The 16,554-nt window shown below is 41.7% G+C and overlaps 1 protein-coding gene across 1 annotated transcript in view; it reads left to right on the top strand.

Moving 5' to 3' along the window:
• LOC146798487 (calpain-1 catalytic subunit-like) overlaps positions 1–10,349 on the top strand; it is a 224,882-nt gene extending 214,533 nt beyond the window's left edge. Inside the window, exons 18-22 of the mRNA XM_085625759.1 lie at positions 4,994–5,062; positions 5,794–5,872; positions 8,497–8,613; positions 9,492–9,550; positions 9,658–10,349. Of these exons, the coding sequence (XP_085481885.1) occupies positions 4,994–5,062; positions 5,794–5,872; positions 8,497–8,613; positions 9,492–9,550; positions 9,658–9,684 (351 nt within the window). The 3' untranslated portion in view covers positions 9,685–10,349. The remainder of the gene's footprint in view (positions 1–4,993; positions 5,063–5,793; positions 5,873–8,496; positions 8,614–9,491; positions 9,551–9,657) is intronic.
• Positions 10,350–16,554: the final 6,205 nt, after the last annotated feature.

Below are 16,554 nucleotides of genomic sequence, written 5' to 3'. Positions count from 1 at the left end.
TCAATACATGCACTCCTTCTCACTGTACTGGCATCTGAAAGATTAAATGAGGTATAGTTGATAAAAGAATACTTATGAGATTCTGACAGTTCAGTCACCAGTGTAGTTACTAGGGTACTGTCTACATCAAAACCTGGATCGAAAGGTACTGAGAGTTGGAATACCAGTGGGCTATGATGTACCCCATCAAGTTGTTGATGTGAAATTTCACCCAAGGCACCAGAATAAAGTTGCATCTAAGTCCTGTCCACCTGTAATTAGAACTTCTGATAGTTTGCATATATAGGGATGCATCAATGGGTATCTTGGAGGTCGATGGTAGCTCCCATGGAGCTCATGGAAATGATCATTGGGATGTGGCCGTTCTTTTTTTTTTAATTTCCTTATTAGTTTTAACAACAATGCAATTGTGAAAGCATATGCACCTTTAACAGTCCTAAAGATGTGGTTAAGATTCACAATCATATTACATTAACATCACTGATAGACATATAGTACTTACAATGCAATGGTGAACAAGCATTGGCATCGCCAATAGGTCTCGCCTTTGGGACCTTATAAGTGTTTAGCCATGGAACAGTTAATGTTGTTGCAGTAAGTATATTGTGCTGCATAACGAAATATTTACAAGGTCCCAAAGTCGAGACCTATTGACTATGCCAATGCTTGTTTATTATTGTACATGGAACATGATAGCTCATTAAATCGAACTTCTGTACAGCGCAGACCCTGAGCTCGTGTAATTTTAAGGCGCTCTCATATGATAATCAACAAAAACGAGGCATTGTGAAAAAAAAAGGTTGCCTAAGATCACACAATTTGGCTACGTGGGAAAGCTGGAATTAATATGATTCTTCCAGAACGCTTCATTTAGAGGGCAGACAGTATTGAATGAAACCCTCGAAATAACTCGCTGCACACCATGCACATGCTTCACATCCGCTACACCCACCTTCAAACTGCCCCTCCGTCCCCACAGGAGATCAATGCGGCTCTCGGTCACATCACACATCTTAGTTGTTGCCCCCGGGAATATATTTGCGAGTAACAACGCATTACACGTAGATGGGTCTGGGGATAATCGGCCATCTCAATTAACAGAACACTGACAGAGCAAATCAGGAGCACTGAGCTGCTTACCTTAAACTCCTCTAATCCAAAACAAAAAATTTAAGACAAGCTCCTCAACCTATCTATCTCAGTCTTCAAATTATTGCAGTCTGCTGGGCTGCATCTAATACCGAAACTGTGACGATGGAAAAGCGCTTCCTGGACCCGCGAACAGAGCAGACACCATCTTCAAATGATGATGGCTTTACTGGAGGACACAATGAGCAAGCTATACGATGAAATCAATTCTATGGCGATTTGAGTACAAATATCTTAATAGAATGAAACGTTTCGTCCAGCAAGAGCCGTAGAAGCTTATGTTAATGTTATTAACAAAATAGTGGGTGTTATAATTTGCCATTCTAAGACATCTACAATCTACTGTAAATAATTGTAAAGATAAAGAACTGCATATGACATACAGAAGTATGTTGTTATCTTCATGATCAAAAGCAATACTGTGTGGACACCCAAAAAATTAAAAATCTACTCGGTAGATTCTACTCTATAGCGCCCCAGTTAGACCTTAGGTGGACTCACAGAGGGGCGTGGCCCGACATCCAAAGACCTAAAATTAATGATGATGAAACAAATTAGTCACTAGAGCCAAGAGCTGTGTTTACTCACATAGAGTAAAATACCTTACACGTTGGGTGGCCTGTTTCTTTACTAAATTAATTGTTGTATGGACGATCTCCACGCCATTTACCCAAGTACAAGTTTTATACCGGTAGCTGGCATGTTATCTAAGCGTCGTAACGGTTTCCAAATCAGTACTGTGGGCTCACTTCTATAAAACGAGCATCGCGGCACCGACGCTTTACTTTTAACGTTGAAAGCAAAAGCGCAGGTGCCGCGATTATATCAAAAGTAAAGAAATAGATGTTTTTTTTCTATTTCTTTACTTTTTGTATAATCGCGGCACCCGTGCTTTACTTATAATATTAAAAGTAAAGTGCGTGTGCCGCGATTATACCAAAAGTAAAGAAATAGAAAAAAACATCTATTTCTTTACAGCAGAGTTGCAACTTAAATTAAGGAGGATGTCTGGTATGGCTTGTTCTCTCCTGGCGCCCGTGGTTTGTGTACTTGTAACACTTGCAAATGCTGCCATTAATCAAGCCGGATGGCTCTGTCTGGCTTAGAGCCCAGTGGTGCCTGTTGTCTCACGAAACTCTTCCGTGCAGTAAGGGAGAGGGAGGAGTGGATGAGAGAGGGGTAGGAAAGCCAGCAATGTGAGGGATGTTAAAAAACAAGGATAGCAACTGTGCGCGTGCACAACATCGCAAACGCAAGCTGGAGGCCTGAAAAGCCACTAGGTTAGCACTTCCAAAACCCGCTTACTAAAACTCTCACCAGAGCAGCGCTACAAGCGCTGGATCAGGCGAGACCTAAAAATAGGGCTTGTCCACTAATTGGGTGTTTTGGGGGCGGGGGGTGGGGGGGGTGAGGCTGACCCTCTCTAAATGGTCAGCACCATTCTGGGAGTCGGGATTTACACAAGTTAGCAATTGGTTATCATACTTAGTAACAGCAAATGTATTTGAGACTTTTTTGACTGTCTGTCTCTCTATGAGAGTGTCTGCAAATGTGAGAGCCCGCGTGGGGTGGGGTGTTGTAGGTGCGACAATCGTTGACTGTTAAGTTTGGCTATGTATGTGTGGCCAAACTCCATGTGGGCTGATGATGGCCCATTCCGCCTCTACCCATGTTTTATATGTATAACATTTGCTTACTGTTTCAACATGGGTTGCTCAACATTTATGTTTAATGAGAATGGTCTGGTATTGTTTTTTGCTTCCAGTTAGGTAATGTATACAGCTTCAAGTCAGTGTTATTTCATCTGTTTCCCCTCTGGCCCATTTTTACAAGTCCTGCCGCCAAAGTTTTACTTTGGGTGCTATGCAACTTTCCATGTCATCGCAATGCCACTTTTGAAGAGTATGAGGGCTAAGTCTATGAATCTACATAGTAATTTATCTTTTTGTGGTCCTGCCATAAACCCTAGAAGTCACACCTTAAAGGTGGGGGACTAGAGGATCGATCCACCAGCTCTGAGATAATTTCCCACACTATGTGGAACACACCTTCATCAATCTGATGACATCTAGGGCATTAGGGCAATGCTCCCATGAATATGCCATGTAGACATGTCGGGGTAAGGTATATCCGGGGTAAATAGTTAAATCGTGTGTGTTGGAATCTTGAGTTCTGCTATACTAGTGGTAAGATTTCTTCCCACTGTTCAGTGGTAAACTCCTTTTTTTTTTTTTTTTTTAGATCGGTCACCCACTTCTCTTTGTTGTCTGAATTACAAGTGTGTTGTACATTAAGCAGGTCATAGTACAATCACAGCTTTCCTTCCAGGGCCATGAAAAGAAGCCATTGTAGGGGTGTGGAGATTATTGGTTCTAATTTGTGTGTCCATCATTTCTTAAAATGGCTGTAGGTTACATCAGTATGTAAGCCCCTTACTGGAGTCACCCTGGTGTCCCTCCAGGGCTGTGTAATGTCTCTGTTCAACTCCCCACAACTCGGGTAGCATTCACAGTAGTAACTGTGCGAAATATGGGGAGGGGGCCCTATGTATGGATATATCTGTGTCAACATGCCCTCGCCACCTTTGTTTAAGTTGGATTCAGAGGAAATTGTCTTGGAGGTGTTTGAAATCCAACCAGGATAGATACACTGCCCAGTATTTGTGGCACCTCTGGTCTCTCCTCACAGTGCCCCTTTCCCAACCATTGCATCGGCCACTGCAGTCGTGCCGCTGCATAGTATAATTCATAACTGGGGGCTCTCAGTCCACCTCCTAGCTGTGGGCTCTGTAGTGTATGTAGCGCCACTCGTTTTCTACCATTACCGCCAGATGAGGCTCGTTAGGAGACCATGAAGTGTCTCGGTTGAGGAACACCGGTAGTGCAGTTAAGTGGTATAGTAGCCTTGGCAGTATTACCATCTTTCCTAACGCCACTCGACCCATTGAGGGGGTAATACGGTCCAAAATGATGGTGAACTTTTGATCGAGGCCATCACTCTTCCCAGATTGCCCCCAGTAAGGTCATCGGTCGTCTGGTATACATGCACTTCCAGGTATTTAAAAGTGTTGAATCACCATGCCAGTCTGGTAGGTGAAACTGCACCACCACACTGATTGAATGTCAATCCAAAAGGGAAAAGACGAGATCTAGTCCAGTTGCTTTTGAGGCCCAATATTTCCCTGAATGTCTCTAATAGTTCCACGAGCCTTGGGAGGGTTTCATGTGCATTTTGGGTGCAAGTCAGGGCATCATCTGCATATAGAGATCCCATGCCATCTGCCAGGTGCTTGCATTCCCCTGTCTAATGCCTTTGTGTGCAGTAGCCTACCAGGTGTTCCATGGCCAGCGCAATGATCAGTGGGTGGCAGGGGCAGCCCTGTCGAGTTTCTCTTCCTATATCGAAGTGATCTGATATGATCTGCCCCATTTTGACCATGGCCACTGGGTGACTGTTTAGTGTTCATTTCCAGCTGAGAAATATTAGGACCATGCCCATTCTCTTGAATACTGTCAGGTGATAGGACCAAATAAGAGTATTTAGTGCCTTTTTAACATCGAGAGCCACTGTTAGGCAGGTTGGGTTTGCCACCGTGTTTTTCCCATGAGTTTCAGCAATCAACTGATAGTGAGAAAGGTGCTCTTGTCTGGTATAAATCCATTTTGGTCTGATGGACCAACAATCCCACAATTAGTAGCGTCTGTTCAGCAGTATTTTTCCCAATATGTTATATTCAAGGTTAAGCATCCTCTACTTTAGCTATAATAAGGCTCTTGAATTGTAAACCTTCTTTCTCTATTTGGAAATCTTGTCCTAATGCTTCTCCTTAACTGCCTGGTTCCAGAAAGATGGAAATGGGAAGCTCGGATTGGTGGAATTCAATGTCCTATGGAACAAAATCAAGAACTATTTTGTAAGTCTCCCTTCCTTCGTCACTTTTTAAAATACACTTTACAGGGTACAGCAATGTTAAAAGGTTACCTTACTCTAAGGGACAGGTACTGTAGAAGAAAATGCCAATTTGGTGATATCCTAGGGAGACTACTAGCCCCTGTGGCATCCCGAGTTGAGGACATTTCTGTCTGCAACAATCCTTAAAAAGGAGTGTGTCCATCTCTAAATGTTACACCGCATAGCCAAACCCATCTCCATTGGCAATTGTATGGGGGTTGTTTTTCGTTTCTTAAAGTTTTACTTTTTAAGGTCATTTTCAGAAATAAAGTATACTATTAATAATATTTGGATTATTTTTTGGAGATTTCTATGTTGATTCATAGTTTTCTATTTCAGCTAAATTCTAGATTTGTTTAACCGACTTGTGGGGAGTACCTGCAGTCTTAGCAGCTCTATTTTATTTAACACTTTAAATGTAGTATTAACTAATTTCAGGATTTATCATCTTCAGAGATATGAATATTTAGCTCAAGAAGATGGGAACATTGTTACCCAGTCCCAGCTTCAAGTTGTGGGGTGTTTATTTTGGAGAATCGTTGTGGTATATTGACAATTTGTATGTAGATGTGCATGATTGTAATCCTTTTTTGGAAGAATTACACTTTTTATTAAAGTTTCCAGTGAAACCCCAAATTCCACTCACCCCACTTATCTCAAAGGCTGTTACTTCTATGCCTCTCTTCTTTGCAGACCATCTTTCGTAAGTTTGATGTGGACAAGTCTGGGAGCATGAGCTCTTATGAAATGAGGCTGGCCATTGAATTTGCAGGTGAGTTTAAGTGATCTAATGACCGCTTTTTGCTTTGGGTGGTTGTTTGATGGGACACTGATAACTTTTTACTTTTAGTATGTCTTGTTGTGACTTCACCAAGTGAAGTTGTGTAATGACTTTCTATTTTAAAGCTTGTTCTGCAACCTTACCTCACTTTTTCATCACCACCACTGTTGCAAAGATCATTGGTGGGACCGAGCTTTATTGTAGAAAGACCTGTCACATTGGTGTGGGACTCAGAGTGTGATGTGATTGAACTAGAAGAGGCATGCCAGTGGTTATTCCACAGAAACCAGATGAAGGTAACGCAGTGTGTGGTTATTCCAATGAAAACAGATGAAGGTAACACAGTGTGTTTTATATTGAGTCATTGGAGTTTGAATATTGGATTATTGGATAGACTTGACTCCCCTATAAAACATAAATAAAATATATAAATGACACATTAGAGAATATCAAACTGTACAGCACTTTAAATCTGTCTCATAAATGTTATCAAATAACGTTGCAACTTGGATCAAGGCGTTTGCTATAGTTTTTCAGGCTACGTGGTGCTTTAAGAACTTTTTTTGCGCGATTGTTGGCTTTTGCATCTACTATGCCTAAAGGCTTAATAGATTCATTGTTCAAGGATAGTAAAGGAATAATGTATGTTCTGGATGACCTTCTGTTGTATGAAAACACTGCAAATGAACACATGTGGTAGTGACCGGTTTTAAAGGTAAACGGTTTGAATATACAGAAATGCAAGGCCAGAAGAAACGCCTACCAAGCTGAAGAGGGTATTAGACCAAGAAGGGGGTTGGTGGAGGAGTTAGGAAAGGCTAAATTAGTGAAAGACAAAGATCAACTGAGTCTCATAGAATAGTATATGAAAACCCATAGAAGATGTTTCAAAACTAATGTAACCTAGAATAAGCTGTTCAAAAAATGAACGCCATTTGTAATGTTATTTGGAGGACTGAGGGAAAATGACAGATGCTCCCTTTCATGTAAAATGTAAGGCTATGTTGATGGTGAATGTAAGCAAGCCTTTATGGTTTGGGAACAGTATTGCCACAAGTGTTAAAGGATTTATCAATTGCTGGCCTGCATAAGCATCAATGACTCTGACCGTGATGGAGTGCTGACACCCTTAGAAAGTCATCTTGTCTTTTTGGAATATGGCACATTTTGAAGACTTATGGGGAATTCACATTGAGTTAAAATCACATCATGAAGCCCTGGTGAACTTGCTGACAATGAACGTTCAGTGCTGGCTTCCTCTAAGACTTGGTGATCACAAAATATATTTTTTTGTTATTTGTAGTAGAAAAAAAATGTGGCAACATCTGTTTGTGTAGAATGCCTGCCAAGGGCGAGGAAGGAGATGAGCACTTTGATTGAATAGTTCTCAGTAGGTTGGGAGGACAGAAGGGCAATGCCCCTAATGTCTGTGAGGCAGAAACTCGTATATATATAAAGACAGCACAGCACAGCACACAAGAGTCATTTGGGATGCAGTTATCTGAAGCAAAAAAATAAAGAAGTGATATATGTACCCCTGATTGGATGAGGAACTTGGCCGAAGTGTCGCATGTGTGAAGCGTGACCGGCGGTGTGCATGTACACTGTGGAGTCCTGTGCCGGTATCCAGAGGCACGTACCAGAAGCTGGCAATGGATTTAATAGGATCCAAGTATGCATGAGATAAAGGAGCTAAATTAGTGCTAATAATGATTATTTTAGTAAATGGTAGTAGCAACCGCAATGACGGTAACATGGCACATGGTTTATGAAAACGTTCTTGAGTTAAGAGGCTCTGCATGATCTTATCACTAAAAGTAGGGGAACTGATCTGCCCTGCAAGGAGGAAAGTATTTTTTGAGGGAATTCAGGGTCACACACCGCCAGATTACATTATGGATTCCACAGTGGCATGAAATGTTGGAGAAGGTGACTAGTAGATCACTAATGAACAGTATACAGAAGGAGATAAGCAGCTGGACTGTTAGTTTGTAACAGTCACATGAGATGGTGGTGTGGGATACGTAAAACATTCAGCAGCCAGAAAAGATCCTGTCACAACTTCCCAACCTGCAATTTTTTTTTCCTTACTTCTGCTAGACTTTTTCAACCCTGGATCCAGTGATGGGACTGATTAGGAGTCGCTAGTGAGATGACTGATTTAATTTTCCCTTTGTATTCTTCAGGCAGCACTGGGCCGCTAGCGATGACCTGTGAACAGATCTGGGCAGTAAACATCAGTCCTGTCAAGGTCACTATGTACGATTGGAAGCTGCCTCCTTTAGATTTGCTCTGCATATTAGGCATTACAAGCTTGCAGATATCCCCTATCTTGAATTCTCTTTTTTTTCTCTACATCTCATTGGACCTCAGCTGGGCTGATCCCCCGACTGTAGTGTTACATTTTCAGATCCCTAATAAGTGGGCCTAAAAGTAGCTGAATATAGATAGTACCCATTGGTCACACCACCATCCAGCACAACCCGTCTTCCTCATTCCTTCAGAAGTAGTTCCAACATTTCAGATTCTCCTCTAGGGCCTGACATTGGAGTGAAAGTGAAGAAATTGTGTCACACTGTCACTGAAGTGTTTTTTGGTTTCCTCTTTTTTTACAGGTTTCAAACTGAACAACAACCTGCACCAGCTTATCATCACTCGCTATGCAGAGCCTGATCTGGCTGTTGACTTTGACAACTTTATCTGCTGCCTAGTGCGACTTGAAACCATGTTCAGTGAGTGTCCTTGGACTCTGTTTTTTAAAGTGATGAAGGAGCGTCATGACTTTTGCTTGTATGAATTTAGCCAGTCAGAGGAAGGAAGACAAGAGTTGCAAGAGACAGATCCTTCTCTTGCCACTTAAGGGTGATCCCTTTAAAAAGAGGAGAGGATTTGAAAGGGCACAAAACTGAACCCCACCACTGTGGTCACTAGATAGGATACTTCAGATAGGTCTAGGGCTGAATGGGCATGCAATGCAGGGTGAATGTCACTCCCAGCCCCAGAAGGTGATTGATTTACAAAGCTGCAATGAAGAAGTGTTGCGGGAGCATGGCTACCTTGTGTGAATATGGCTTTTAAAGTCCTTTTCCCTTGAAATCATTTAAGAAGTCAATCCTATAAATTAATGCAAGGCGAAAAATAAAATTCCTGCCGACATGCATGTTAATTCAACAAAATATTAGCGTTAATGGAAATGGTGTTGTACACCCACTGATAACTGATGACCTCACATTGTATTGCAGTGCTGTTTACATAATGCTTTCCATACCTCTAACGAGGCATAACAGGCTTTAGTATTAGTTGAGAAAGTACTATAAATAACCCCTCAACAGCCTTCAATTTGGTGCTGAAGGCTTAGGAATGGCCAAAGAGTGGGGCCTTGGAAAGTAAAAGTACCGTGCAATGTTTACTTTCTATTCCTGCTACTGCCTTCATGAGTTCTAAGTCCAGGTATATCATGGCCACTGGCAAGTGAGAGTAGCAGCTGTACTTTCTTGGTATCCCAGTTGACATCCATGGCTGTTGTCTTGACTTGTTGCCTGGAGCAGGACTAGAATCTAATTAAACAACTTACTCATGAACACTGATAACAAACTCTTTCGCCCTACAGGATTCTTCCAGGGAATGGATACACAGAAAGAAGGAAAGGTCCTCTTTGACCTATTTAAGGTAAAGTAATTCATTGCTTACAGAGTGGTTCATGGGTAATGGTATGTTTGTACCTTGCTTCATTTATTTGATCATTTGTATTCATTTTTGTTTTTTGTCCTCTGCAGTGGTTACAGATGACCATGTTTGCTTAGAGACGAAGTCATAGTGCCGGCTGTACCTAGATGTTTACCACTGGCAAGCTTTGTGTACCTGATGCAACCCCCCAGTGCCTCTCAGATGTGGAGTGGCAAAGCTTGCTCTATATATATATAGCACTTTCTTCTAGTCCTTCGCTCCGTGTGGCCAACTGGTCTTCACCCTACTGCTCTGGCCTGGGGTGCTTCAAATATACGTTTTATCAGTCACTGTTGGATAACAGATGATACCTACGTCCCTGTTTACCCACACCCTCATGATGAACTTCTACAAGCACGAAAGATGAACATGGACTTGATTTACTGTACGCCATTACTTCATCTCCTAAGCCACAGCAGCCTTGCACATGTGCCTTTGGGTGCAACCGTTCCTGCCTTGCAATATACCTCATGACTTTGGGGCTGCCAAATAAGAAGCTGTGTGGATAGATTATCAGTGCATGGAATAGACAACTTTAAATAAACAGTCATGAGATGTGCCATTCCAACAGCGTCTTGAGCATTACATCCCCCCCCTTTTCTTGTTTTTGTCTCCTAAATTACTCATGATTAGTTTGATATGAGTTATCCACCATAATTGCGAAGAAGGTATTGGTGGTGTATTTTACCTGCAGTTCTAACATAAATCACTATAAGATGTGCATATAAATATCAATTTCTGCAGTTATCCTGATGCATGTCTTGTTGTGGCACGAATTGTCACCATCTTTTTTTCCAGTCATGTTTTATTTGTCCTTTTTATCAGGGAATGTACTCACTCGCTCACAAAATATTTTTCTTAAACAAGAGAGGGTGTCTTTGAGACTTTAACTAGCTACCTGGCTGCTTGCAGACCATCCCAGGTATGGGCCATCTGTATACTGCATTCTAAGAATTACAGCCTCATTTCTCTTGATGACCATCGTTTTCATTTTAATGTTTTTAGAGTTTTTCAAATATAATGCCCGTCATCTCCTGCACCTGAAGAAAGAAGCCTTAAAAATGTATAATTTGCTTACACTCTCATCTTTGGTTTAATTGGATAAAAGCTCCCGTAATTAATTGAGAGGAAAGATAAAATGCCCACTATCTTCAATTTTCAGCATTTTCTGACCTTGCTCTTACAAATATGATTTAGTGGAAGTGCCATATTTAGTCTCTCATGACCACTCCAACCTCCTCTAAGGACTATCGTGCCTTTTCAGTGCCTTATGGGAACGTAATTGACCTGAACAGACCAAGACAAGGTATTAACCAATTCTGCTTGATCAGAGGATTGCTTCCAAGCGAGAAAAGCCAAAGACACAATGTGCAGGGTGTGATCTCACTGGAAGTGTAATAGTAGTCTTGTTTGTCTCAAATTCTGTATGAATCCATCGCTTTTTCTATTTACATGTGCCATTTTTTGTGATGTAACACACACCTATTCATGTCTGATAGGCAGTGCTTTATTTGTGCCTGTGGTTGTAGGGTACGGACACCAACACTTATCTTTGGGGACCAGGACTTCTTTTCATTATCGCACTTTGACAGAGAACAAGAGAAAGTGAGAAAGAAAATGAAAAGCAGTGCCCAAGGGAGAAAGTAGGGATGAAAAACCATCTGCTGGAGTCAGATTAAGAACTAAGAAGTGTAGGGTGATGGAAGAAAGAGGTATGATGTATAATCACAATTATTGCTGAATTACAACAATGGTTCCCTCTGGGAATTTTCAAAGCCTTAAATTCTAAAGCAAAGACCAGAATGTATTATTCATCTGCAAGACATTGAACCGTATTGATTTACTTTCGAGACCTAACATCGGTGCACATGGTACCATGACAAGTTGAGCCTTGTGGAGATTGCTGAACGGTTATGGTGATTGAAATGTGAATTCTATTGTGTTGGTTGTTGGAGACACAAGCCTGAACGGAAGCAAGAGACACAAACAGATCATTCATGATCCCAGGAATGGATTTGGAACTTGGATATAAAGGTCATACATGATTGTGTTTGTGACAGTAAGGCTGCTTCCTCTATTCTGTCCTGATGACCCTCATTTAAGTAGCAAAAAGGGTTGAAACATAGATGTATTACAATGTTGACTACCAAAGTGTGTAGTACCCAACATGTACTCGAATTTTGATTTGCTTAGTTTGTAAATTGTTATACTACTTGCTCAAAATTGTAAATGGATTATCCTTTGTAATTTAGCACCAGTGCACTCATTTTCACTATTGTCACTAATCACTTTACACTGTGCTGTTTTTGAAGCACCTGTTCTATTGATCTTTGTAAAAACTAAAAAGATTTGACAGTAATTAAATGCACTGTTCAATGTCTTACAGATGAATAATGCATTCTAGTCTTTGTTTTAGAATTTTAAGCTTAACAAATTACCAGAGGGAACAATGTTGTTATTTATAAGTAGTGTTCCCTGGAACACCAGGTGGCCCCATAACCTTTTTAGTATAATCAAAATTAGGCAGCCCTGGTATTGGGTAATTCTGGCATTTGGCAGCTCTGGTAGTGACCCCCAAAGTAAGATGTCTAGTCCCTGCACTTGTTTTTTTTTTTTTTTTTGTTTTTTTAATCAAGCCTTTAATGGTAAACATTCTGTGTCAATTTCAGCTCATGTGCAGGGGGCCCAGTGAGACGAAAGTCTCCCTCATCTGGCTTCTTGGTGCCTTTCCTTACCTGCCTTTGAAGTATCTCATCTACTTTTTGACAAGGTTCTGTATTTAAAATTTGGTTGGTGCGGTGGGCAGCAGGTCAGAAAGTGGTGGCTAACATGACGTCATGTGTAATTTCTGGCATGGTGCTAATGTAAGGTGAGCTCATATGTATGACGACTCCTACTCCTGTGCATCTGATAACAGACAGGGCTGAATGGAGGGGCCAAACATAACATTAAGTTATAGAAATTGAACCTTGAATAATAGAGATTTTTCTATCTAGGTGTTCTCAGTGACATAGAAAACTGAGCTTCCTCTGGTTATCAATTTGATGTTACTCAGAATCACGGAGTTAAAAGTATCCTCATTATTTACTGTTAGTCATCTATACTCCTGCATATTACAGATAGGTACTCAGGTGGCAGTACCTTCAGAACTATACCCTTCCTTCAGGACACTAAGATCCATCACCTCATTGGAACCAATATGAAGTGTAACTAATTTCTCAGCAGTGTCTGAGGCACTGCTGAGGTTCTATGAAAAACGTGTTAAAATTATTTATTACAAAAATGATTGTGTCTTCTGTGCTTTACTCATTACCTCTCGCTGCAGAAGCATAGAATTTCAGAATCGACCACTAAAATTATGCGACTTTACAGCCGCAGCTTTTATCGCTTCGTTAAGGATTTGCTGCGTTTTCCACACGATCAATCATCCGCTGCAGAATTTAACAAAAAATTGTTTCTACCTCAAACAATTCAAATATTACAAAAAATGTGTTTGTGTGCAGTGGAAGCCCCTTCACAAAGGGTAAGTGGTCATCTTTAATTTTCTTTTTTCTTTATTTAGTTGTTAAACTGACACTAATAAGGTGAAATCTTTACAAAGACAGTATTATCATGCATAAAAATGACATAATTATGAATTAATACTATAACAAAAGGTGCTGCATAATTTCTCTTTTCTTGCCACATAATTTGGTAAACCCTGCAGCATGATTTCGTGCTCCCCTGACGCATAATTCCAGTGAGGGAGAATCTTTAAATCCGTGTCCACAAACATATTCTTCAAAGTTCTTCTTTTATTTTGATAGAGGTTTAAAACACGATCAGGACGATCAAAAAACAGCCGTATACCGACTGATCCTGGCCGGTAATGGCACTTTTGCCAATCACATTGGGTTCCCTTTATTCACTTTGGACCATGGATTATTTCACCATGGAGTGGCTATACAAATATTTGCCCTTCTTGACAGATCAGGCGCGGACTAAACGCAAAGTAAAATTAATCGAAGCTTTCAACCAACTTGATACCACTAGTGGCACCAATTTTTTTGATTAGCTGGACCACTTCCTTCGCTCAACATATGTGAAGAGCTCTTTGTCTTTTCTACAAAATACACAAGCTGACGGAAATATACCATATCCTTGGTTATTCTCACTCCTTGGATCATTCACCGTCCTAATAAATATACAGATTTACTATGCCCTGAAGAAGTCCTTTTGTAAGGACGAAATGCATCGGATGTTTTTTGATAGTCCTGATCGTTATTTAAAACTGTATCAAAATAAAAGAAGAACTTTGAAGAATATATTTGTGGACACGGATTTAAAGATTCCTTTTCCTTGTCCGAGTCTTTTGGTGGTGCACCTTTGCTTTTGTTTAAACTGTGATATTCCTGTATTGGAATTGCATTGTGACAGTGGGTGCTTTATAGTGTGCACACGGATTTCTGGGTAGTCCCAGAGTATATACATATGACATAGGGGTAGCGGGTCAGGTGCTGTGGCTTATAGGGTTCCACTGTCCAGCTTCACTCTCGCATAATTCCGGTGACCCTGATTGCAGTTTATTTAAGCAGAGGGACCGAATAAACAATTGGGCCTAACGTATGAAGCATTTTTGCAGATGTAAACGGCCAATCGGGCCGTTTCCGACAGCAAAAATGCTTTTACATATGTACAAAACACAAATTGTAATAAGGTAACGCGTTACTGGATTACTGTGTTTGCGATTCGGTATTTGGAAGGGGCCTGTTTAGGGTGTCTCTTCCAAATACCAAATTTCAATTGGATGTATGTATGTATGTTTTGTGACCGATTTACGGTCACAAAACATTCATATTTTACCCACTTCTTGAAGGAAGTAGTAACCCTTTCGAAAATGGGAAGGGGTCCCCTGGGAACCCCTTTCCCCTTTGAGAATGGAAAACAAATATTTTTAAGAGATGTAAGTGATCCCATGGACTACTGCCTGCTCTAAAAATATGGAAGTGCAAAGTATAATTTTTCCTTTTTAAATGCATCCTGTTTTCCTTAAGGAAAGCGGGCTGTATTATTATTATTTTTAATTGCTTTATTGAAAAGCAATGACCGACATGGTGATCTGCTAACCTCGGCAGGCCACCATACCTGAGCTGGCTGCGATTCATAATGGTTCACAAATTGCGACCTACCTCATTAATGTGCATGAGGTAGGTCTATTTGCGATCAACTAGGAATCACTTTTGAAACTCAAGAGTTTCCTACTTTAGGAATACCGATGTCCTATTTGCGATTCTGAGAGAATCTCAATTTGGAAATCCTATTCCTAATGTTAGTACATCTGGCCCAAAGTGATTTGCTTTTGTAGGAGGAAGGGTGAAGCTCTTTTGCCCATCAGGAAATGGGCAATCCAAAAGGGTACTCAATATCATGCTTGCTGATTCATCAGAGCGCCTCACAGAATTGGCCAAAGAAACATGAGATGCATTACACATCAGAATAGTCACTGTTATCTAACTTCCATATCGTAATTGCTCCTAAGCCTTTAATACACCTTTTAATGCCCCCAAAATCTAGTGCATAACCCTCTGCAATTTTAACAACTATGGTAGCATGTGGGTGAGGCGAGGATTCGTTCCTTTGAAATATAGTGGCCAGGCTGGTGCACCATCTGAAATTTCAGTCTTTTATAATAGCACTGCTCGTGTTGTAATCCTTGTGCTTTTTTTCCCCGCTAGGCATTGTCCTTGATTGTTTATTTCCACTTACTGTAACCTGCATTGATATAAGGTATCATCTGATGCAGTGTGCACAGGTGCTTTCGCGTGAACTCGCATGCCTGTTCTGTGTGGTGAGGGCTGTGGGCCTCTGCACCCTGTTTGGTGGAGCACATCCTGGGTATATGCTTCTTTTATATTATGGAACATTTTTAAAAATAAACGAAAGAAAAAAGCTGATGTTTACGTGCTTCCTGATTTCTATGTGGACGTAGTTGCTGCTGGGTCTGTGGTTACTCATGATTTCCTTGCTCTAGTTTGGTTCGTCTGATACAATATACTTTTGCTAATGATGTTGTTTTAGGTTTCATATCAAAATTGAATGACTCATAACGTCACCCTAAATACACAATGCACCAGGACACAGCCTTCCCCTTGCATTATTTTTCACTGCATTGGGTCTAGAAGTGTGTTTCTGTTTATCTGATCGAGACATCTAGTAGCAGATTCCTTAACTCAGAATATCCCCAGGCGTCCAACTGGATCCGGAAAAACTTTTGCAGCAGCACCAGCAGCGCCGGGGGACGGTGCCACACGACCCGCCCTGACGTCGTCCATGTACGTGACGGCAGCGAGGTCACATAAGTCCCTTCCGGCGCGCTGACGTCAGTTTCCTTCTTTTCCGCTTGCAATGCGGATCCGGAGTGAGCGGTTCCTCTGGCCTGTTTTCAGGCTTCCTTGTCGACGCTGAGCGTCGGGAACAGTGTGCGATGCTACGGGCTTTAAAACTTGTAATTCCTGTTTGCGACAGATGTCCGCGACTGACACGCATCTTATTTGTATGTGGTGTCTGGGCGAGCACCATGACTCCACGGACTGTGAAGCCTGCCAACACCTGAAGCCGAAGTCTCGGTGGGAGCGCCGTATGAAGCTTCTCTCGGCACTGCTGTCCCGGTCGGAGTCGTCTCGCCCCCCCGGCCTCTTAACGGCAGGTCCCTGTACTGTCCGGTTCTGCCGTCATTCGACCTCCGGGGTCTGGGGCCGTCGTTCGCCACTTGGTAAGTCGAGGCGCTTGTCACCGAGGTCTTAGACATCCCCTTCTTCTGTTGTCAGGGGCACTGGTTCCCGGAACATTCCGGACATGCGTGTCTGACAGTCTACCCCCTCTATCCGCCCTTTCCGTATGTGGGGGCGAGTCGGGCCCAAATGGAGGCATATGCCGCGGCTTGCAGGCCTTCCTTGGGTCCTCTCCTG

This window comes from Triturus cristatus, chromosome 9 (genome assembly GCF_964204655.1).
Source record: "Triturus cristatus chromosome 9, aTriCri1.1, whole genome shotgun sequence".
NCBI lineage: Eukaryota > Metazoa > Chordata > Amphibia > Caudata > Salamandridae > Triturus > Triturus cristatus.
This window is presented reverse-complemented; position numbering and strand designations above follow the sequence as displayed.